Genomic DNA, 25,777 nt, shown 5'->3' on the forward strand with positions numbered 1-25,777 from the left:
GCTGGCCCGTGTTCTGCTCATCTACACCTCTATCTACACAAAGCGCTTCACGTTAGAATATTTTTTTCCTTTTTAGAATATTACCCCTTTATTTGATTTAGTTAGATCGAATATGGCTCAATGACAACTTCGCCATGTTATGACTTCTCAATTGACTTTTGGGACTTTTGCAAAAGAAAGTTTTAAATATATATTAAATGAATTTCATAGACAAAAAAAAGAACAATTTAATTATATTTGTAAAATAAAATAAAATAAATATTAATATTATAAAATAAAATGAATGTATAAGTGCTAACTTTATGATGTTTGGTACAAAATAAAATTGATGCAGAATATTTTTAATGATAGAAGATCCTTCTAAGTTATATTTTTAGTGAATTTTAAAATTGCTCAAACTAGATATGCTCCATGTCATGCTGACTCATTCATGCCGACTCATGTTGCGACTTGAGATGTCTTTGCTCATGTCATGATTGTCACCATTTCACCTCACCACACTTGGTGTCACCATTGCAGTTTAAAACCAATCACTCAATTCTACTGGCTTAATCTCATAACCATCATTCTAGACCAAAGGCTAAAATATTAGCTCAAAAATTAATGATCGCATGAATTTTTAATTTAGATATTATACACTCACATACAAGGGTTAGATTAAGATCGAGTGTGTTTCAAGTCAAGTTGTTGATGTGTAGAAAATGTGCTATGATATTTTCTATGCTTACTCTGTTATGTGTTATTTTTTTTTAGTTTTCCTCAGGTATTTATGTCTATATATGTAGAATACAGATTGAGAGTTAGCAAGGGAGGATATAAGAAGTTAACTTTATACTAAGTCCATGTATGGTGCCTCTGTGCTCATTTCTGGTGGCTAGGGGCCTGAGCCAGCTCCAAAGTTTTCCAAATACGAAGCTGACAGAAACTTGACACCCAGTCTAAGTGCCCTAACGCCTAAAAATGGAAACTACTTCATCAACATACATAAAGAATATAAATCTGCCACCCAGCATGGTGCCTAGGTGCCAGACAACGAGTTTAGACGGGTTATTTGGTCCAGAGATCAGTAAGGCGAGTTGTAGGCTTAAATACACAATATTCTAACTATTCACGAACTTAAATACACAAAATTTCTTACCCTTCACCACATCACCAAAAATAATCCCCCCCACAACATTTACACAAGCCATAAATCAATTCCATTGGCTTCAAGCTATGTCAGATGAATTTATGGCTCTTCAACAACAAGAGATTTGGGAACTTGTTCCTCCCCTCCCACTCAACACATTCTCAGTTCTAAATGAACCTTCAAAATCAAATATCACATTAATGGCTCTATTGCTCGTTATAAGGCACGTTTGGTGGCACAAGATTTTTCTCAACAACAAGACATAGATTTTCATGAAATTTTCAATTTTGTTGCTAAATTTCCTTGCATAAGAAAGCTAACCACTCTTGTTACTTATTTAAACATTGACATTCAACAACTTGATATCTTCAATGTCTTCCTTTATGGAAAACTTGAAAACACTGTGTGTATAAAACAACCACCTCGTTTTATTGATATGAAACACCCTCATTATGCTTGCAAACTTCACAAAAAGCTATTATGGTTTAAAACAAGGACCTCGACAGTGGTATTCTACCTTGTCAATTTCTTTACACACAAAAATTGTGACTCATTCAAGCTGATCCATCTCATCTTATCAATCATCATCATATTACCAAAATCTACCTCTTGGTATATGTCAATGACATTCTTATCACTGACAATTCAAAATCTGAGATGACTGCCTTAATTCAAAATCTCAGTCATCAATTCAATCTCAAACAACTGGGTACTATCTCCCACTTCATAGGATTACAAATTCAACAAACATCCATATATATATCTATTGCACCAAACCAATTATATCAATGAATTACTCACTACCATGGGTATGCTTCAATCCAAACTAGTCCTCATTCCTCTCCCCACACATCCTCATCATCAAACCATCACTCCCAACTTTTTACTTGACTCTCATGAATACAAAAAATTATAGGCTATCTTTATTATCGAACCATCACATGCCTTGATATCACTTTTATCATTAACTTTCTCAATCAACATATGCATACTCTTAATACCCTTCACTACGAGAACTTAGAAAGGCTTCTTTGATATCTCAAAGGCACTCACAAAAATGGTTTACCTATACAATAAGGCACTCTTACCTTGCAGGCTTATATAGATGCAGATTGAGATGGAAATCAAACAATAAAAAAATCTACAATAGGCTTTTGCATCTACTTAAGACCCAAGCTCTTCTCCTATTTGCCTAAGAAACAAACCGCAGTTGTAAAATCTTTTACCAAAGATGAGTATAGGGCCCTGGCTACCACCAACAAATAACTCATTTGGTCATACCAGCTATTACAAGAAATCTCCAGAAATACTCTCCCGCCAACTACCACGTACTGCAACATCACATCTGTATTTGCTTTTGCTCACAACCTAGTCTTCCACACTCACACCAAGGACATTTAAGTAGACTACCACTTCATTCGCAACCACCTCAAACTTCCAACACATCTTCCTTCATCACATTACAACATAAGCTCATCAAGTTGATAATTTCACCAAATCTCTTCTCACTTCTCGACATCAACTCACTACCAAGCTGACAATTCCTCTGATTGACCATCAACTTGAAGGGGAAAAATGTTAGTATCTACGTCGAGCGGTGAAAGGCCTTCTCTGTGTCTCACTACTCCAATTTCCCTTGACTTGACATCTAGCCAAACTCTCTTTGGCTCAGAGCTTTCACCTGAGTTTTATTTCACTAGTGTTTTCCTATAGTATTACGAATGCACCCTTAGCTTACTTTATAAATATGCATGTCTCTGTATCAATTAGAAAATGAATGGAAACATTGTAAAAGATTTATCTTTTCTTCATGCTTTCTCGTCGCCCTCTATTTTCTTCCTTTCTGTGCAAGAAGATAAAGCTCATTTCCCAAGCAACACCAAAGTTCGTGACATTTTATCTCAATTCATCTTCATCAAACAAGACATCAATTCATCTTCATCAAATAAGACACATCACACACATGTAAAAATTTTAAAGAAGATTTATCTATATACTAATTTAAAATATTTGCTATGTTAAATAAATATGAAAATGTTAATTTTATTTTTTAAGAGTTAAAATAGTGATATTCAGGATATGATATGAAAAGATTGTGCATAAATATAAAAATTTAAATTTGAATCTTAGATACTTAAATACATGGGAATTGGGAAGTATGTATGTAAATGACATACTATAAAATATATTTTGATCAAATTAAAATTTTAATATGTTTTATTAAAATAAAATAACTAGTATATTGGCCTGATTTTTATTCTTTTACTCTTAAAGTTCATAATTATAAGAATTGTATGGTATGCATGTAACTTGCGTAAGTACGTTGCGTATGCAGAGCTATGTAGTCAGTAGATTACATGAAAAAAATTAAACATTATATCCGCGTTATACCCCTTATAACTTCACTATAACTTAAAAATAACCTGTAATTTATAAATTACGAGCTGTATTGATATATTTATAAGTTACATCTAGGAAGCCGATATATACTCCAATAACCTCACTGTAAACGTCAGAAGTACGCAAATATTTCTCCGGGGCCTGGAGATCGACATGGATGCCCCGGACACTGCTAGTATGGAGGCGATTGAGAAAGAGAGAGCACAAGAGGTGAAGAAAGAAAGAGCTCAATTATTTCCTCTCCTCCTTTCCTCTGACCACCCCCCTGCTTTCACTGAGAACTCTGAACCCGCGAAATGGCTGAGCAACCCCAGCTTCACCTTCGATGTCTCCGCTGTTCCTGCTGTCATTCCGGCCCCCTTCCCAATAACATCACCCCTCGAAAATTCAGACGAAGAAGATGCCGAAGCACCAAAGAAGCCGTCTTATGAGCCCGTTCCCTTGCCGTCTTCGTCTGAATCAGAGCGGCCTTCGGAGCGGAAAGAGAAAGGTAGACGGAGAAAGAGAAAGCGGGAGAAGGGGAGGGAAAGTTTAGGTCAGGAATCGTCTAGAAAGTCGGGTGTTCGAGCTTGGATTGGTTCTGAGACAAAGCCCAGCAAGGATTATTACTTTGATGTTCATGGTGATCGGGATAATTTAGCGTTTGGTTGCCTCTACAGGTGTGTTTTCACTGACTTATTTTTATACCGAACCATCTGCAAGTATTTAGGGTTTAACTAACCTCGTGTGAAGCTTTGAATTGCATGTGGTGGTTCTTGTGTAGTCTGTGATATTTCGCCGTTAATATTGAACCATACTGTTGTTTGCTCAGGGGATATATCCTACAAAAATTCTACCATACCATCTAATGTTCGATATAGAATTTGACTCAACTATTACGATAGAGATGGCTTTGATTGGATGTTGTGCCTAACATGGATACAAATATACCTATATATACATACACATTTGAAATAGAGTTGATATCTTATACACACAATTAGGGTTGTAATCAAGATGAGTAGAGTCGATTATGTCATGGATTGGAATTAGCTTAGTTGAATCATAACTTGTTTGTTTTCAATTCAAGCTTGAGCTGAGCTTTTACATGTATGTTCATATTTGGCTTGCTTGAATTTTTTAATGATCGCACTTCATTTGTACTTGGCATGTTTATTTTAGTTGATCAATTTAAAAATTTGAAGAGTACTTAAATTTTCATATAAAATTTAAAATTTGATTTGTACTTGATTTTAACATAAAACTCAAAACTTTTATAATAGAAAAGAAAGACGATGTATATATTTAACTTGAATACATACTTTAGAGGTGAACCTACAAATTAAAATTTCTAATAATTTCTTTTGCATAGGAATTAACACAAGTATAAAACTAATGTAGTAGTTTGATGTAAGAATTAGAAAATTTAAGATTGCATAAAAGAATAATTAATTTATAATAAATGCTAAATTTAAGTACATAAAGTTTAAGTTTTATAAAGCAATTTAAAACAAATTCATCGGTCTTCATCCTTTTTTTCATTCACATAATCTTTTTGACTTTTAAGTAGAATATTTTTCATCTTTAAAATTCTCGTTTTTCTTCTTACTATGAGTTAATCTCATACAGTCTTTCTTAAACAATAGAAGTACATGCAGGTTGAGATGAATTAGCCCTCATTGTGAATCTTTTTTGATTATTAAATCTTATAAACCACTTTCGATTAACTTCTCAATATACCCTCTCAATTTGTATCTATTTTTTACTGTGAAATATTGCACACAATCTTATGTTTTTTAGTTCTTACTTTAATATATTTTTTTTAATGTTTATATAACGCTTCTTACTTTATATTCTGATATTATGATATTAATACTTTACTTGATATTTTACACAATTTATTACTTTTACTATATTAAGTTGTTAAGATGTTAATTTTTGATATATCAATTGGTTAGGATGTAACATGCCATTTCTTTATATCTTGATGTGTGGACAATACTTCTAACTTTTCACAATTAGTTGATTTTGAGTCTTACATCTCAAGATGCCTTAGGATTATATATCTTGCCTCACAAATGCAAAATACTTCACTGCCCAATTGCATAATTTTAAACCTTGGTTAAATTTCTCCTAGAAAAAAAATCGAAGTTTCAAGATGGTATTATTGTGCATTGGCGTGTGCCATGTCCTGATGCCATTGCACAAATCAGGCATAGATGGTTGGCACCATTTTATCCCTCCCATGCCTTGCAACACTAAAGGGTTTGCTTGGATGCTCTATGCTCAGTTAGTGGCGTGATAGTCCACTCTTGGCAATTATAACTACAACAATGATATCTCTTTCAATTATTGAATTGAATGGCGAGGAGGCATTTTATCCGGTGTTTCTTTAAATCTTGTATGGAAAGATTCATAAAATTTGCCTTGCATAGTTGGTGAATCATTTCTACAAGAATCCTGTAAGAAAAAAATTAGATTATATTATGATTACATAAAAAAGTTAAGGACATGCATTTGATCTTTTTGGTCCCAATTGATCTCAAGGCGTGGCAAATTATCTGAATACATGTTCTAAAATATGCATGACATCACAGATCAAATTATAAAGATTTGGTTCACCTTGCCTACAGGATAGGTTGTAAGACTTATCAGCGGTCCTATTCCAATATATAAGTTATAAATCCTACATGCAAAATTATCGAAGGCTAGGATTGTAACTCTTCATTGTCTGAGCAACTTGCAAATAAAATAATAAGCCCCAAATTTAAAAACATGTTAATTGCAAATACTAAAAGCAAGACAAAAATCTTAGTGATAATCACTGGCCTTTCTTGTCTTCAAGTTTGTATGTCCCATTGATGGGCCTTTTCTAATGGATGTAAGTCCCTTCAAACTAGCACAAAGTAGGCAAGTCTATCAAAGCATGATCAGTTCTTGAACCTTCCAATATGTAATCCTTAATCTAAACTAAACATATGTCAGCTTCCAATTAGATTTTCAATCAAACCAACCTAAACAAAACTCACCAGTGTCTCCAATATGCTTCTTTGAGTCAATTGTGGATAATTGATAGTCACATCACGCCTAAAATTTTGTTAGTCATTCCCAATGCCTTTGAACCACAAGTGACCATGATGTACAATTTAACCTATTTTAGTAAAGTTGATACTTTTAGCCCGTTTCCATTGAATGAGTCAATGTCAACGTTAAAAGCATATATCTTTGACATTAAATAATTGCACTCATGTCTATTGGGGCCGCCTAAAGGAGACAACTCATAGTTGTTAATCAAGCTTCTTGGACGTGATAGCTTGAACCGTTTTGATGTTGATGGATTGGATACATTGGCATGCCTAGGATGATAAAACCATAGGAATTTAATTGGATCTACCTCCATTTCTCCCGGTTATTCCCATTTTATCATACTCAATTTAATCAAATCTAAGCTTAAGGTACACTCTTAATTGAGAGTGTTTTTCTATGAGCGAGCGTCTGATGAGTAATTAACTTGAGTGCTTGTGCCTATAGGAATTTTTAACCCTTGATCTGTTTAAACTTTGATCTAGCATCAGGGAAAATCTTGTTAAACAATGTCTAATTTACTGTAATGAAGATTACTTTCAAGTTCTTTCATCTTATCAAGATGAATCCATGAGAATGAGTACTGAGTGATCAACACGGCCGTGACTAATCCACCTTTGAATTGATATGGATTAGAACTTTCATTAAAGAGCTTGATTTTTAGTTATTTAGCTTATGAGTTTAAACTATAATAATCAAGCTGTTATTTACATTGATAGCATTCCTGTCTTCCACAACAACAACAACAAAACCTTAATCCCACTACGTGGCGTCGGCTACATGAATCCTTTTTCTCCATTGCGTCATATTTAGTGTCATATTTTCATTTAGTTCTAGTAAATTAAGATCATTTTTTATACAATAAGCCCAAGTTTTCCTAGGTCTACCTCTGCATTTCTTAACACAAGTTGAATCTAAAACATCTACTCTCCTAATCGAATCTAAAACATTTTTTATACATTCCTGTCTTCCACAGTAGGATTAAAAATATTGAAGTTTGTTGTCACTTTATTATGATTGTTATTCTATTAAAGATGATCATCACTCCTCATATTCCAATGAAAAATAATTTGCTTATGTCCTTGCCAAGACTTAGGGCCTCTTTAATTTTTGAACCCATGTAATAACTTGAATCCAATTTATATGTATGATCTGACTTAATGGGGGGTGTTAGGTATAGACTCTCAATTTAGAAATTTCTCTATATGTATGAGCGTTGTATCGTTATTTTGTTGTATCGTACAATATTTTGCTAGTTTTCTTAGTATATGTAAATGTTTTCTCTAGTGAACAATATGTAACAACATTAAAGAGCATAACCCATGGACTCTACATTCGTGCTTCCAAGATGCTTTCATATTAGATTTTTTTTGCACCTCTGTTTGTTTTGTCATTCTTGTTGGTTGCTTGGCTATATCATTGGCTTCCTCTTTAGTTGATGTTATTTATCTGTAATTTTTTCGCCATCCTGATATTGTATCTTGGTTTGGAACAACATCTTCTCTTCACTTCCCAAACAGCTTCTGTGTCATTCACATTTTAGTAATGGAGTCTTGCACTGTTCATCCATGCAACTATTGTATTATGGGGCAACTTCTAAACCTTTTTTTCAATTAGATAAAATGTCATACAATTAGATTCCGTTAAAGCATTGACTTTACAGATAATAAATTAAATTTTTTAGAATGGATATTGCACGATACAAGCTTCAGTACCATTCAGATCTTTCAGAGTTCGATTTTGAGCTGCTGTGTCATCGAAGATATTCAGTTTCAAGCATGGATATTGATCATGACCTTGATGTATTGGATACTAAATTAAAAGGAGGAGGCCGCTATTATTCTGTGAAATTCACAACCTTGGAAAGGCACAAGGGCTTCAAACATGTTAAAATTGCTGTGAAGAAGTCCTCTTTGATTCCAGGCGAGTATATTCCTCTAGTAGAGCTGCGTACTTCCACAGAAAATGGCAGAAATGAATTAAATGCAGATGTGGAGCTTGAGGAATCTTGGGAGGATGAATTACTACGAAGAACTAGAGAGCTGAACAAAATGTCTAGAGACTTTCCTCATGATGAGAAAGTCTGGCTGGCTTTTGCTGAGTTTCAGGTAGCCTCTTGAACAATTGAATGATTTGTCTTTTGGCCATAAAAAACTAATATTTATTGCATTTTTTCTTCTTTTCATGCTAGTGAATGCTTTTTAACAATAATTTTCTGGTCATCTGTTTTTCTAATCACAATAACACGAGTCAGTCATAATGTCTAAACTTCCATATATGTTGATAGAAGGCCACTTTTGAATTTGGTATTTTTTCTATTTTCAGGATAAAGTTGCAAACACTCAGCCACAAAAATCAGCTCGGTTACAGACGCTTGAGAAGAAGATAAGTATTTTGGAAAAGGCCGTTGAGCTTAATCCAGATAATGAAGAATTGTTGCTTTGTCTTTTGAAGTCGTATCAACAGCGGGAGACGACTGATTCTCTGATGGAAAAATGGGAAAAAGTTATTGTGCGACATTTTGATAGTGTTATGCTATGGAAAGAATTCTTGTTTGTTCGGCATGGAGAGTATTCCAAGTTTAAAGTATCTGATGTTAGGAAAACTTATGGTCATGCCATCCAGGCTTTGTCCTCAGCTTGCAACAACCTTTGTAGGCAGGTTCTATTTCCTATCTTTTAAATTTTACAGTTTACTGTACCGTTTCACATGGAAGTCACCTTCCTCTTTATTTCCTCTCTTAAAACATTTCAACGTGTGATACAATATCACATATGAAATTAACCTGCTATATTTTTTCTTATCATATGAGAGCAAATTCACATGCATCCATTTTTTGTTGAAACATCTTGTTATTATTATTTTTTTGTTTGGTTTTTTATCTTATATGTCTGCTTGTTGATTTGGTTGATCTTTATGGTACGTGATCTTGAAATCTTCATTATTGCAGTCATATAATTACTAAAACCAAGGTTCTGCTCTCAACTAGCAACACGTTTCATGGGCAGGCTCGATCATTTATTTTCATACCTGATCATATTAAAATTATCCAGCTTTCATCTTTTCACAATGCTTTCCTCATTTTTAGGCGCTTCTATTATTATTATTATGTTAATTGATTATGATGAATTTTAGTTTAAATTGTGCGATTTCACAATTATACAGATTTTCTTAAGAGTGCTTTTATTTGCACCCACCTCTGTTTGCCAAATTGCATTTCAAACCACATGGTATTTTCTCATTTATGCATTGTTTTGAATTTAATTTTAACCTATAGTTCTTGATTTCTATTAGGAACAACTTCGTGTTCAGATATGCAGGTTTGGTTTGGTGCGAATGTATTTTCTTTTTGTTACCTACATTTTATTACCTTGCTTTCCTTATCCACCAACATTCAAAAATGCATCAACCATTTTAGAACTACGCATTGTCTTGAAGAATAATAAGCTGTAGTTTTTACTATATTTATAGCTCTTATATACTTTGATAGATGTCTTATTTTTTATTTTCGAGCATGTTGTGAGTCTTGAAATGCCAATGATTTTTCGTGGTTAGGAGGCTATGGTTGGGAAAATAGAGGGCTGGAATGGGGGAAATACTGAAGTTAACCCAAACCACAAGAGGAAAAACAAATATTATTATTGAAAGCAAATAAAATGTTACAACAAAAATACGTGAAAGAGAAAAAACAACCACATGACACTTGAAAATCTGAAATTACAACAGACACCACACAAACACTTAACTAGGGTGACTCTCAGGTGGTTATGGCGGTCGATAGGGGCTTGGTAAAGCGGTAGCAAAGGGTTGGGTGGATTGGGCAGCGAAGAAACAACGGCTAGGGGTGGTTTTGGGCGATGAGAATAGTAGCTAGCCTCTAGAGAGGTGGTTCTGGTAGCTGGGACAACAACGTGGCATAGGGAATGGCCTTGGGTGGCTGGAATGGCAATGATATTGCCGGGGAAGTGGTGGAACAAGAACGAGGCTGTAGGGATGCGGTTCAGGTGGCTGGAACAACAATGGACAACAAGCCAAGGGACTTACGAGGTTGCAACAGTGAGGCAGAAGGATGGGAGAGGGTGGAGGGAAGGTTGCGGGTGGTAGGGACATCGGTGAACAACAAGACGAGAGGCTTACGGGGCTGCGGCAGCGAGGCATAAGGCTGGGAGAAGGTGGAGGTGGAGGGAAGGTGGAGGGGGGCTGGGACAGCAACAGGGTGCAGGAGGAAGGATTCTGGATGGCTAGCAGTGAGCAAGCGACAATTGGGAGAGCAAAAACTGCTGGAAGATAGCTAAGAGGTGGCTGTTTGGGCTGCTGCAATGAGGAGGAATGTGTGGTGGTAGAATTGAGGGATGCAGAGGAGTTGGAGAAAGATAACACTAGATCGGGAGTGAGATATAGCCGGAGCACCCCTCTTCTTTTGGTGGAGAGTCACCACCTCAGAATGAAATGCAGTCGGAGCACCACTCACCTTAATATACAACTATAGAAGGAAAAACCCGGACATCGACGACTGTCCTGATATAAAACACGAAGAAAACTGAAAATTTAAATACAAAAATCAAATATATAAGCATTAGATAATTAAGATTGGGCCCACTGTTAAAAGGAGGCGCGAAATCCACGTAAGGAAGGTCAGTCGGTCCCAGGTTGCTGTTCTGACTGTTCATTGGTTGCTAAGAGCTTTTCTGCATTTGGTCCAGTTTGCAGTATTGAAGCAATACTGTATCAATGTCGCAAAAATGTCTCTGCGGGAAGCTCCCATATCAGTCTCCTAGGGTTGTGAGAGCTTTGAACTCATCTATCAAAGCTTCTATTTTTTCATAGTAGTCAGGTTGCCCCTTCTGAAGGTAGTGGAAATGTTGCAAGCTCCCAGTAAGTCAATCTTGAAGGTGTTTCATTTCAAAACAAATAATTATTGAATAAGTATACATTCATATTTGGCATAACTTGAGCTGGAGCTGCATAACAACATAAATTTTCACAAGCCAAATCTCTAGCAAGTAAATCTATAATCTGCTTCTCCCCCACTTATTGTACACTACTAGATGTATATGATAAATAAATATGTCAGGAGGAATTAACTCTGAAATGACATCTATGGTAGATTGGATTACAATGATGCATAACTACTCAGGAAAGATATCTTCTTGGGAAGGACTTTAGTCCCATTATAGAATATTCTCTCCCACAAAAATCTTGAGGCGATTTTCAAAATTGGGGTTCATCTATCCCGTCCGATCATCTGTCTGTGGGTACACTTCTAATTTATTTTAAATTCCCACTAACTCCATATAGTCTTCCATAATTGGCACAAAATAGCCTAATCTGACATTCTGGACCTCCCTCACATTGTCAACTCAGGAGGTAGGCAATGTATCTGAAAATTTTAAAATTCTCTTACCTATGACTGCCTTGTGCCTAGTAACTTATTCTCCAAGTCATGTCCGTTTTGGACATCTAACACTAGTTTTGTTGATGCTCTTTTCAATGCTTGCAAAATTGTAGTTTGTGACACTACAATCTCATACTCTGCATGGACGCCCATTACCTCGGAGTCACTACCTTCTAGAACAACTATTGTTAACTCAGATGGAATATCTCTCCTGGGTTCAATTGGAATTGATGGCTGCTCTTCCTTGTTGCTCACACATGTTACTCATCTTCTGTCTCCTTACTTTCTTCAGTGTCTACTATATCATTACCTATTTTTTAAACAACTTCATGCTCAGTGAAATAGATTATTACCCTGGTTGTGCAGTCTGATTTAATATGCAAAATTTAGAAATACTAGTTCGCTCCACCCGTTCTCTACTCATTCAGTTTCTCCTCAAATGGGGTTAGCTTGGATGTTCGCCTGGGTTTATTTTGGCTATATGGTTCTCGGGTTAAATCGTGCATGTAAGATGTGGCGGTCGCTCCACTTTTGGAACTGAGGCTTGAACATCTGATATATAGTAAGCTGGTAGGTACTGATGCTGCATCTTCTATTTCATATTTGGACTAAGTAGTAATGTTACTCTCTCTTCTCGCGGTCGAAGAACCTTTAAGTTTGCCCACCATTGAGATGCACTCTTCCTTAACTTACTGGTGGCTAGTTTCATCATTTCATCTGATGAGACATCTTGTTACTCAATTACACATTCCAAAGTCTAGAGCCACTTGATGATCTCGTCCGGATCCATGCGGCCGTTAAAATATAGCAAATCCACATTTACTTTAAAAATTTAGTTTTCAGATATTTCAGGACAAATCTTTGCCATAGAGGTTCTTCATCAATGGAATCTGCATGATGGAAGAGATTTACTTCATTTATGCGGTCTAGCAAGTCACCGTTGTGGCTACAAGTGACTCGTCTAGATGGTCTGTTTTCCTCAATTCATCAAGCCGTTGTAGCACTCGACGTAGTTTTTGCTATATCTCTTCCATGATAAACTATTGATCGGTGTCCGACTATCGTCTCTTCAGTGGCATGATTAGGGTTCGCGTGTTGGTAGGTGAAAGGTGTGTAAGGGTGATGTTGGGTGAGGAAGAAAAATTTTGGGTGGTCGGATTGAAAAATCAACAAATGATTGGAATTTTTTGTGGAGGTGTGGTTGGGTATGGGTGGATGCTAGAAACCCTAGGGTATGATTAGAGTTACGCGTGCTCTTATACCAAATGATTAGAGTCAACTCAAATAACAAGAGGAAAAATTAATATTATTACTTAAAGAAAATAGGAGGTTATAACCAACATATTTGAAAGGGAAAATACAACAACACAACAATAAAAAACTGAAATAGCAGCAGACACAACACAAACTCTTAAGTATGGTGAATCTCGGGTGGTGTTGGCTGATAGGGGTTTGGAAAATCGCTTGCAAGGGGGGATTGGGAAACAAAGAAACAATGGCTAAAGGCGAAGCGGAGGGACAACAGTCAGCCTGCGGTAGGTGGTTCTGGCGGCTAGGACAACGACGAGGTGGTATGGGGAATGGTCTTGGATGGTTGGAAAGATAATGTCAGTGTTGTAACAAAAGCGAGGTTGAAGGAATGCAGTTCAGGTGGTTGGAACGACAACAAACAACAAGGCAAGGGGCTTACGAGGCTGCGATATCGAGGCAGGAGCCTGGGAGAAGGTGGAGGGAAGGATGCAATCCTAGTTGGGAAAACTTAGACGCCGAGGGCTGTGTTGACAAAAAATACGAAAAAAAAATTGAAAGCCTAAACACAAAAATCAAATATATAAGCATTATGTAATGAAGATTAGACCCATTGTTGAAATGACCAAATCCACGTAAGGAAGGTCAGTCGACCTTCAATTCATTGTTATGAGCGGTCCTAGGTCGCTAGAAGCTTTACCGCGTCTAGTTCAATTCATGGTATTGGTAGTAAGGGTCACAAAAATGCCCCTACGAGAAGCTCTCATGTCAGGTGATGCAACATGGGATGTGAAGTAGTTGGTGGCTGGGCTGCAACAGGTAAGGGGAAGGCTGGCGATTGGGGGACATCATGAAGGAGGGGAAGGCTGGCGATTGGGGGACATCATGAAGGAGGGGATGGGTGGTGGCAAGGGAGCAACAAGAAGAAGGGTCTGGCTAGCGACAAGGGTGTGATAAGGGGTGTCGTAGGCCAGACATCGGCTGGAAGGGTTGGTCGTAAGCAAGAGATGCGGTTGGATGATAAGCAGCCGCAAGAAACTACAAGGGAGGAAAGGGGGCAGGGGAGGTCGCGGTGGCTGTAGGAACAACAAAGGTGTTGCAACAGCTACTGCTGTGGTGGAAAGGTTGCAGAGAATGGAAACGTCGAGGATAAACACCATATTGGGAGCAAGCTACAACTTGAGCGCCACTCGACTTTTGGAGGCGAATCACTACCTCAGAACGAGATACAGTTAGAGCTCCGCTCGCTCTTGGATACAATCTTATAAGGAAAAACTTGGAGATGTTGACGACTGTTTTGAAAGAGAACTCATTAAAAACTAACCCTAAAATTTCAAGAAAGAAAATTTATAGTAATAGGATAACTAGGAGTGGCCCAATAGGACGGTCGACTCTACAATTATAAAAATACTTGGACTGGTTCGGTCCAAGCATGAAGTGGGATCCCACTTCCATCATGGGAACTCTAGTGCGAGAGACGTCCTGCTTTAGTCTCCCGGGATTGGAGAGTTTTAAACTCATTCGTTGAAGCTTCTGTCTTCACATTGAAAGGGGCAGAACTCCTATAGCTAGTCTTCAACTGCATCGATATGAGCACTTGAGTCTCACAGTCTGTTAAAACACTTGAGAATTTTTTCCACTTATGAGTAGCTATCCATATTGATTCAACCATCTGGGGGTACACTGCTAAATTGAATTTGGGACTTCATGCCAAGTATACTTTGTAGGGCCCTCCAAATGTGAATCAATGTTGGCCCATTCCTATCTGTCGTGAGGATAGAATGAAATCCATCTAATGGTGGCAGCCATGGCGATAAGGTATCGATTATGATGCCTTGAAATGCTCTCTGCAATGATTGCCCCATGTATCGAATTTGCGCCTCTGTCCCGCTATCCCTACCAAAATTGTCCTACTGGTGCTTCTTTGCTGACAAGGGTACCTTTAATCTCAACATCTGTAAAAGGTAGAAGGATAATGAGCTTGCCATCTTTAGTGGAGTAAGCGTTTTTAAACCCGGCATGCTAAGTCTAACGATTAAACTGACATGATCTTCCCCAGAACATCGCACCACGCCTGATCCTGCTGCTGGTTCCCAATCGAAAACTTCACGAGACACCTTCTATCAATGTTGACTTTTTTCTTCCTCAACCACATTAAAGAGCATGACTTGGAGTGCCTCTGAGACATGTGGATCAATTTGTCCACCATCTACGTAGATGCCATGTTCTTGCTGCTCACTCAATCAATAATGAGATTGTATACCTTTCCCTTCTCAGTGCAACATGTTTAGAATATGTTGTGGCGAAGTTACTGTTGCTCCTTCGTAGCCTATGTGCACAAGCACTTTTGGCTAAGAAGCTATGTAGTGTCAACCACTAACACTCGCCCAACACGCCCCATACACGTTTTTGAATTGTCCGATTTAAATAATATTAAAATAAAAAAGGGACAATCGTGTCAGACACAAATCTTAAATTAGTGAATAAAAAATTTTTAAAAATATTTTTCAAACATCTATGTTATATTTTTTACAAGTAAAAATTTAAAAATAATAATTTATATTTTCCTTAAAGGTAAAACCAATATGTTCGACTTATTCGTCCGATTTCTTTTCTCGCATATGAGCTCGAGCAGTTCTTCAATCGCTCGCCTGTGCTGTTATTTCTTGTTGTTGACATATTAATTTTTGAAAGATAATTCTATTGAAGTTCTTATTTTTTGTATTACTCTTAATATTTTATTATATATCTATATATATATATATATATATTATATATGCATATATATTAATAACTTTTATTATGATGGTGTGTCTAATGCGTGCTTGTGTCTTATATTTTTATTAACAAAAGTCTCTCGTGTCTGGGTCCCTATCCGTTTACGTGCAACATATTCCGTAGCCTCATTTTAAAGGACTAGTCGAACCACCAACATCACACCCTCATTTAGTGAAAGCTGGTATTCCTGACTTTATTTTTCAAGTCCCTCTTTGTTGCTCACTTCCTCAACTGTACCTTGCTCGATGGACAACTTGGCTCGTCTGACAGCTGGAAGTGATGTGTCCAAAACAATGATATTTGAAATATTTTATTGTTGTGACTAATTGGGGGTGTTGCTCTTCTCAGGTTTCTTCTTACTCTATGCAACTCGATCATTCTCCTAATTGGACTTCTCAACTTACTTCGATGTGCTCCTACTGATGTCTCCAACTGTGGGTGGTTGTCTGAATGACAATGTTTGTTTGCTCTGCTTTTGCTGTCTCTTCACCTTCAATTTTGGCGCCTAAATGCCACTCAAAGACTAGTAGAGCTTTAGTTGAACCACATTGCCGATGGTGGGCTTTAGGCCTCCCAGTACTTGGCTATCGTGTGCTTCCCTGGCTTCGTCAGGTCACATTTTAGCTTAAGCTGCATAAACTTCGCTGTGGACTCCTCCATTGCTAAGTCCCTTTGTTATAGGTGATGGAGCCTTAAGAAAAGATCTTGACGTTAGTGTGGGGGTAGGTACTTTTGTTGCAACTTTCTCTTCTTCTTCTCTAAGGTAGTAATCTTGCTCTGTCATTCTCTATTTCTCTCTCTTCAAGTTTTCCCATCACAACAAAACACTCTTTTTTAAGTTTGATAACAACAAGTTTTTTTGATCATCTGACACATCCCTGTATGCAAATAGTTGCTCGATGGTCTGCAACCACTCTATGAAATCATCCAGATTCATCATTTCCTCGATATTTGATATGTACACTTTCACTCTTAGAGTTTTTTATCATCTAACAGACACTTCATCTCTGTATCATCTAACAGACAATTCATGTCCCGAACTCCTCTATATTGTATCCCGAAGCATTGCGGCATGTCTTCTTTTCCACTGAAATTATCCCTATCGAAGGTATTTAGGTTTTCCTCTCTCTCATTAGATCTCAATACCATAATCGACACCGGCTTCTCCCTGGGTCCTTTATTCCAGTTCAACGAGCTGTTGTAGTACTCGACGGAATTCCTGTTGCAACTCGTCCATTGTAAACTTTTGATTAAGTTTCGACAATTGCCTCTTCAGCAACATTATTAGGGTTTGGATTTGGATATGTGGAAGGAGGTGTGTAGGGGTGGCGTAGGGTGTGAAAGAAAAAATTTGGGTGGAGCTTGGGCAGGTTATAATTGGATGTTAGAAATTTTAGGCTATGATTAACGTTGGCCTAGCTCTGATACTAAATAATACCGGAGTTAACCAAACAACAATGAAAAATGTAGCTTTTATCACTGAAATTAAATAGGGGTTACAACAAACACACAAATAAAAAATAACAAAGGACACAACACAAACGCCAAAATAGGGCTTTGGTCGAGGGTGTTGGGAAGCCTACGGTAGGGTGACACTGCGATTGGGGAAATAGAGGGCTGGAATGGGGATGCGACAACAAGGGAGGTGAGGTGGTCAGTGACTTGGTTGCAGCAAGGAAGGAGAAGGTTGGCGACAAGGGAACATCAGGAAGGAGGGGATGGCTGGCAGCAAGGAAGCAGAAGGAGGGAGGGGCTGACTAGCGGCAGTTATCTAGAAAGGGGTGTCACAGGCCGAACAGTGGCTGGAAGGGTTGGTCGCAAGTAGGAGAGATGTAGCTGGATGGTAAGCAATTGCAGGAAACTTCAAGGGAGGAAAGGGCGTAGAGGAGTTTGCGGTGGTTGCAAGTACATCGAAGGTGTTGTCATTAGGATGGTTGCAACAGTTACAATGGTGGCGTTGACAGTGATAGAGGGAAGATTGCAAAGGATGGAAACATCAAGGATAAATACCTTCTTGGAAGTGAGATACGGTCTCAGCACTACTTGACCTTAGATACGGTCCTAGAAGGGAAAATTTGGAGATGCCGATGGCTGTCTCGATAGAATACTCATGAAAAACTAGCCCTAAAACATCATGAAATCAAATATATAGTAACATGATAACTAGGAGTGACCCAATAAACCCGACCGACTCCAAACGCGAAGCTGGATCCTGCTTCCGTCATTGGAACTCCCATGCGGGATACATCCTGTGTCAACCACAAGATTCAAAGTAATGCCTGATTCTTCTTTGCATTAATTTACGATGTAGGAATGTGTTTTTGGCAGGGCAACCCAATATTTTTTTTATTCAGTGGAATAAAATGCAGAAAACCTTCTGGAGGGCATCAATGGGATAGGCAGAATCACATCTTTCTACTTCTTTTCTTATGTCGCCCTTCTAATCTCCTTTGTGAAGTCTTAATTAGATCTAGTTCCATTTCTACAAATGAAGTGAATTCTATGTATGGTGCTACTGTGTAAGCCAACATTTACTTTTTATAAAAAACTCTCTTAAAAATAAAGTGAGTGACAAATAACTATTATCAATTTTTCTCTTTTGTCTACTTTCTTCAAATTAAGTCTATTCGTTTGATTTACTGTCTTTATTGACTATCCTTCTTTGAAAGCTCGAGCAAATCTGTGAAGGTCAAAGGATCAAATACTTTGCAAAGTAATTAATGATATTTGATTGGGTCCTGAATGATTGCGCCATTATTTTATTTCATAGTCGCTATGAACTTTCTAGTCTACTTCTCAAAATAGTTACAAATCTTCTTTTTGAGTGCTTTCCTCCTTCATTTGAGGTTTTAGATTGAGTTGTAAATAAAAAAATGATTTCTGGAATTGCATCCATTTAACTTATTTAAGAAGATGATGAGTTGGCCGGAGCACTTTTTCTTTTTTTTGTGTTGGAGTGGTTAATTGCAAACTGACAACTAGGTATGGTTTGTAGGTCTGTAGTTCGGCATAGCTGTTCTATTTTAGTGCTATTGTGTGTATTGGTTCTGGTTACCTGCAAATAAAAAAAATTAAGGCGAGTGTTTCTGACCTTTTATGATAATTATAACTAACTTGTGTTTTTCATTTTGGCAGCAGGATTACAAAGGTTATAATTTGAAATCTAATCGGTCTTCCTTAGTTCCACTAGAGCTTGGTTTAGTAGATATATTTATTAATTTATGCCGATTTGAATGGCAAACTGGACATCGAGAGTTAGCTACCGGATTATTCCAAGCAGAAATAGAGTACAGTTTGTTTTGTCCTTCTCTACTTCTCAGCTCACATAGTAAACAAAAACTCTTTGAACACTTCTGGAACAGTAATGGTGCCAGATTTGGTGAGGATGGAGCACTTGGGTGGTCTACATGGTTGGAAAAAGAGGAAGAGACTAAGAAAGAAGCTATTTCTGAAGAAATGGTGGAAGAATCAGAAGGAGGCTGGTCTGGTTGGTCGGATGCTTTTTCTAATGAGCCTGCAGCTAAGAAAGAAATTTCAGAGGAGCATTTGGATGTTGACAATACCGAAGATAATCCTGACAATGAATTCATACCACTGAGTGATGATGTTGAAACATTGTTAAAGAAGCTTGGGATTGATGTAGATGCTGATCCTCATACCGAGATTAAAGACACGATGACTTGGAAAAAATGGTCGCAGGAGGAGCTATCAAGGGATTCAGTACAATGGATGCCTATTCGAGAAAATTCTGGTACAAGGAACTTATTTGCTTTTTACCGTGCATATATGATCCCTTCTCTCGTAATGGTTTGTTAAACATATCCTTTAAAGCATAATTATTTTTATTTGAAGAGCAAACTACCATTGTATATCTTTCTATAATTCTTAATGATTCGGGCATGTTTTTAGGAAATTGTGGAAGTTTCACCTCAGCATACCTTGAGTATGATATGGACAGAAATGAACAGCTTTCAAGGGTGATTTTGTTTGAAGATGTAAATCAATATTTATTTTCTCTGTGCTCTAATGAAGCCCGATACTCTTTGGTCTCTCAATTTGTTGAATTCTTTGGCGCAAAAATTTCTCGCTGGTAAATTTCTATTTGATTATTTTCCTTCAAAGCGTTTGCAGTATTTCTCTCTTTTGACTTAAAATTCTAAACTCCTAAAGTAATTTTTCATAGATAGTGCTTATACTAATGCTGTTGCCATTGAATTCATCATTTATGCACTTTTGTCATTTCTTACTGAAGACAACTTGTTCTTTTTTTTTTATTTGTTGACAGCCTTTCATCATTTATGCACTTTTGTTTTTTTTTATTTGTTTTAAAAATGATCTTAATTTATTAGCACTAAATGAAAATATGACACTAAATAGGACGCAATGGAGAAAAAGGATTCATGTAGCCGACCCCACGTTGTGGGATTAAGGCTTTGTTGCTGCTGTTGTTGACAGCCTTTTACCATTATGATTGTTTTGGTTATTTGTTCTATTAATCAATTAAATGCCAACAGGCCCAACACAGATTTATTCATTGTTAGTGCAAGTTAGTTCTAGCTTAAATTTGGTGCAGTGGACATTTGGTTTTGATTTTATCTCTATTAAGTTTAAAATAGAAGCTAATATCCATACTTAAGAGGATATTAATTATCGAAGAGATACAACAATCCTTCATAAAGTTTTCTTTTTATCTATTCAGAATCTTGCTCAATTTGATTTTTTTAAATAAAACCCTGATGTTATCTAGTTTGCAGTGGCTGTTTACTTTTGTTCAATAGTTTTCTTTGTATTTGGAATTTCTTTTATACAGTTTTTACATTGTTATAAAGCAGGATTAAAGTTGAAGTAAGTCTATTGCTTCCCCTCTTGGTAGTCCATCTAATCATATGTGATCATTTTTTAGTTATTCTATTTTTTTACTTGCTGTTCCCTGCAAGAATGCATTTTGTTTTGCTATTTTTCTAACCTGCATTTCTTATTGTTCCTAAATTCTAATATTTATGCTATAACCATATTGGTTTTTTTCTACCATTTCAAATTCCTTCTTCATCCGTTAGGGCAAGTTTGTTTTCGTGTTAGTGGTTGGAGAGGATTGAAACAAAGTTCTGGAGGTGAGTTAATGTGTTTTTGGTGGAAAGGTAATGAAAGTGAGTTTCTGTTTTGGAACTCATCTTTAAAATGGTGAGAAGTAAATTTAAGGGCTTGGAAGTTACCTTTAGTTTTGGTTTTTAGAATTGATAATAATAGAATAATATAAAGTAATTGATTAAGTTTTAGAATATTAGTTAAACTTGTAATGATTATTATAAAATAATATAAAACTAATGTGTGGATGGGTAAAAATGAAATTTACACTAGCCTAAACAACCCTAAGAATGAAGTTCTTAAAATGTGAATGCATGCAAAATAAAGAGAGATAATCGGGAATTCATGGAGCTCAACTTCAATCATTTCCAAATACTTTGAAAAAAAAATGATCTTTATTATTGCAACATTCTTTATTGGAAATCTAGCAGGATGATTTCACCTATTTTGTACCATATTTCAATTCATCACATGGTATTTAAGAAGATAAAATTTTGAAGCTTCATTTCTTTCATTGGTTTCTAATTTTTCCTTATAATATTGTCTGATCAGAGGTTCAAGATCATTACTATTTATTGCAGGAAATTGTATACTACTTATCTCTATGATTTATGAACTGCATTACTCACAATACAACTAAAAGGAACAAAAAAAAAAAAAAAACTAATATATGAGCAATTAAGTTTTTTATTTTCTAGGTTGTACATAGATCTACTTTTATTGCTGCATCATATATTATACTATTTCTGGAAGACAAAGAACTAGAATAAAGGAAAGCAGTATTATTTTTGTATCATGAATGATTACAACTTGGTATTTAATATTTCGATTGTATTTATTGGTTAGTATTTGAAAAGAGTAAAATTCCATTTTAAGAATGATGTTATTATGATAAACTAGTGAATTTGTGGGCTCAATATTTAAGTAACTCTGGGATATTCTAGTGGTAATGGCTGCCAAAAACTAATATGCTAATGGTCTATTTAAGTCGGTTGTGCCTATAATGGGCATGATATTTAACTAACTTTGGGATATTCTGCAGCAGAGCACCACCATCTACACACACATACATGGCAATGCATTGACGCCCAACCTAGTTACCAAAGCAGACCCTTTGGCCAAGCCCAATGCATTCCATATCTCTACGGGATAGCCTAAGTTAATGTAAATATTTTCATGGAAAATGTAAAAACATTAATATACTTACAATCAAAATAAAATTTTATAACGTGGAATTTTACTTATAAGTAGATAAATAGATGGCACCAAAATAGTAAAAAGGAGCTTATGCAAGCTGTAGGAACGAATGGTCGCATATATTTATCAATTTGTAATATATTTGAAAGCAAAGGAGCAAGTGTAAGGTCATAATGATCTAAGATCTACTTACAAATGTAATAGGGTTCTTTTTGTAGTATAAGTTTCTATATGTTTGTAAAGAGGTGATAAAGTTGTGGCCTTGGTCTAAATGCAGATAATAAAAGTGAAGTGGCATGAAATATATTAAGGCTAATGAGGTCGATGATCTCATGAAGTGATTAAATCGGACAGCTGACTAATGTTTATTCTCGTTCCTTCATAAAGCTATAAGTGTAGCTGTGAAAATGTCTTCCACTCTGTTGACCTCATTTTAGTGAGGTAAATAGTTTGTTATATAGTTAACTACTCATCGATTAACAAGGATCACCTGCTAAATTACAAAAGCTGAATGGGAAAGCTGAAAAATTTTACTCTTCTGGCTAATGCTTTATAAATGTTGAAGTTTGCATAAGTTGGCAGATCTACCCCACCAAAAATTGTAGCTTCTTTCAATGACATGTGGAAGACCATTCATGGTGGATTCGGTCCTTAAATAATGTTTAGGGGCAAAGATGGAAAGCTTTAAATTTGCCATCATTACAGGTTTATCTGATGTATATTGATGCTAGATAAATATGATGTAGCATTTTTCTTGTTGCAGTGTGGATGAATTCTTGTCAAAAAGTAGCATGTTTATGCTCTAGCGTAGATTGTAGGTACCATTCAATTATCTACTGGCAATTTTAGCTTTACAGGTTTGGTCAAAATAGGGGTGCCAACCTTGAACCTGACCTGGGAATATGAATCAAGTTCGATTTGATGTGAATGCAATAACGGGAAAGAATAAATTTTCCTGAATCAGTGGAAAGAACCAACCATGCTAACTAAATGTTTCCAGTTTTGTAAAAATTGATGTTCTTGATGTCACAGCTAAGCAAACTTGAATGTGTGACAAGTCCTGTTTTCAGACTGATTTTTATTTTAATTTTTAGTGGAGAAAATACCAGTAAAAAATTTATATGTTTCCTAAATTTTAAATTTCATTGAACATACTACTAAGGATTTATCAAATTGAATACGCTACATATATAATGTAGCATCCAGCGTGCTTTCTTGAGCTACAGCATTGTAACTTTAATATCATTTTTTTTTCAGGACATGCACAAACAATGCGAGTTGGATGGAAAAAGTTTTGAGCTTAGAAACATTGGAAGATTCTATTTCAGAAGATTTGAGGGTTATTTCTAATGTGTGTGCTAGTGTTGAGCATCCAGTTCCTTCGGTATTAGAATCCCTTTTGGGCAGCAACACTGATATATTTAGGAGTACAAGTACTGTGATGTTTCTTCGAAATGCAATTTTACTTTGTTTAAGTGTTTTCCCACGCAATCATATTTTGGAGGATGCCCTTATTACTGTTGAAGAGTTAGTTTTTAATCAAAAGAGTACTTCTAGTTCCTCCATAAAGCCATCACGGGCTCTGGCCAAGTCTCTACTCAAAAAAGATCGTCAGGTTATAAAATTTATGGCGCTACTTCCACCTTATCAATATTGGCATGATATTTTTACTGAAGTCATTTTTTGGACTCTTTAAGATCTCTTATTTTGGTATCTGCAAAAAAAATAATTTGTTCAAAATTGATGCAGCTCATGAGATTTCCTAATATTGTAATTAAGCTCAGATAATATGCAGTAACTACTGATGACTAGTTATTCTCTTGTTGTCTTATGTTTCTATGTCGAACATACTGTTATGTTAGGTTTTTGATTGCGCTCATGCAAAACAAAGTGCTAAAAGTGATTAAACAATAAGATTTTTTATTACATGTTAGCAAAGATATAATTTTGCAAATCAAGGAATGAATTAAGGAAATTCCAATAGGATATATTCCCTGTAAGGACTTGCAGTTATGGAGGTAAAAATGATGTAGGAATGCTGCCAATTAGAAAGCATTCATGTTATTAGATTTAGATTTTTTTAAGACAAAGAAATACATTATTAAAATGCTATACAAACAAGCATTTACAAAAAAACAAAAAAAGCCTAAGAAAGTAAAGAAATTAATTGCATTGGATAAATGTAAATTGAAGTTGATGGAGTAATATCAATCCAAGTGGAGACATGCAGATTGATTAACAGACTCCTACGAAGTCAATAAAGCCAAAGTCATCATGAGAGTATTTGTATCTACCTTGAAATCTAGTAAGCGTGGTAGAATGTTAATTTTCTTTTCCAATTTATGTCTCTTCAAGAAAAAACAAGATGAAACCTTTTATCTACTAATTTGGGAAGACTTTCGATAGAATATTTTGACTGAATAAATCTTGCATCATCAATAACTCTCACATCCGAGCAATCATAGATAGCATTAGAGAATATAGCTGTATTATCACATGGACAAAGGAGAGTAGGAGCGACTTAGGGGTCTTCAACAGGCTAATGAGTAGCTTTCGTAGACAAGGCTCTTCAAGTATTTTATTTTATTTACACTTTTTTTATGTTTTCTTTTATTATTTAAAGGTTAATAATTTGACAAAGTAAACTTCTAGTGTTGCCTATGGTAATACACTTTAATCTTCCAATATTTTAAATGATCATGTGAAAATAGTATAAATAATGAGTCTTATTTACTTCATTGTGATCATATTACAGTTACTTTCAATTGGAATTGAATGGGCCTTGATAATTGAAAGGACATGTTTTAACGCTCGCTCAATAAGAAATGAATAATGAGGATTCAATCATGTACTAATAATCAGGTTGAAGTTTTATGTTTGTATTCCGTGACACAATTAAGATTTCAAGTGAGAGGAAGCAAAAGGGTTTACCTACGTGGGAGGGAAAGTTTCTATAATATACGTGATTGCATGTGAATTTAATGTTAAAATTTCAAATTAAATATAGGAACATATGATTTTTAAACTGGAAGGTGTCGAGACCCTTCCAACCATCCCCCTCATTCCAGAACTGCTTTTATTATTGAGTCTTATTATCAACTGAATCTTCTCTTCCAGCTAATGCCACATTTAGTGCTTATGTTGGTAGCCTTGATTTGCTTAGTAATGCTGACTATTATTAATCATTTTGGTGATCCCTCTGCTTCTATATTATGTTTGATTGCTAGATAATTTAATATTAAATTTCAAATTATATATTGCAACATAGTATTTTTTTTTCTCAAATCTGGCGGCTGTGAGCTTTCTTTGCCATCATCTGGTTTCACAACTGCTTGTATTTCTGAGCCTAAGCATCAACTGAATCTTTTCCTCCAGTTACTGTCACATTCGTGCTCGACTTATGTTAGTAGTCTTGATATTTGTGATTCAAATTATGATTCATCATTTCCATGATTCCTCTGCTTCATATCTTCTATGCATTT

At 36.0% G+C, this 25,777-nt stretch overlaps 1 protein-coding gene across 2 annotated transcripts in view; it reads left to right on the plus strand.

The window, feature by feature from the left end:
* The first annotated feature begins 3,633 nt into the window (after window positions 1-3,633).
* LOC110019463 (protein NRDE2 homolog) overlaps window positions 3,634-25,777 on the plus strand; it is a 57,741-nt gene continuing 35,597 nt past the window's right edge. Inside the window, exons 1-6 of one of the 2 annotated variants that reach the window (XM_020717126.1) lie at window positions 3,634-4,188; window positions 8,277-8,700; window positions 8,918-9,253; window positions 19,149-19,764; window positions 19,923-20,103; window positions 23,553-23,910. In XM_020717126.1, the coding sequence (XP_020572785.1) occupies window positions 3,683-4,188; window positions 8,277-8,700; window positions 8,918-9,253; window positions 19,149-19,764; window positions 19,923-20,103; window positions 23,553-23,910 (2,421 nt within the window). In that variant the 5' untranslated portion in view covers window positions 3,634-3,682. The remainder of the gene's footprint in view (window positions 4,189-8,276; window positions 8,701-8,917; window positions 9,254-19,148; window positions 19,765-19,922; window positions 20,104-23,552; window positions 23,911-25,777) is intronic. The other variant, XM_020717127.1, reaches the window with a different exon arrangement.

The sequence above is a fragment of the Phalaenopsis equestris genome, unplaced genomic scaffold, assembly GCF_001263595.1.
Source record: "Phalaenopsis equestris unplaced genomic scaffold, ASM126359v1 Scaffold000057, whole genome shotgun sequence".
Classification (NCBI taxonomy): Eukaryota; Viridiplantae; Streptophyta; class Magnoliopsida; order Asparagales; family Orchidaceae; genus Phalaenopsis; species Phalaenopsis equestris.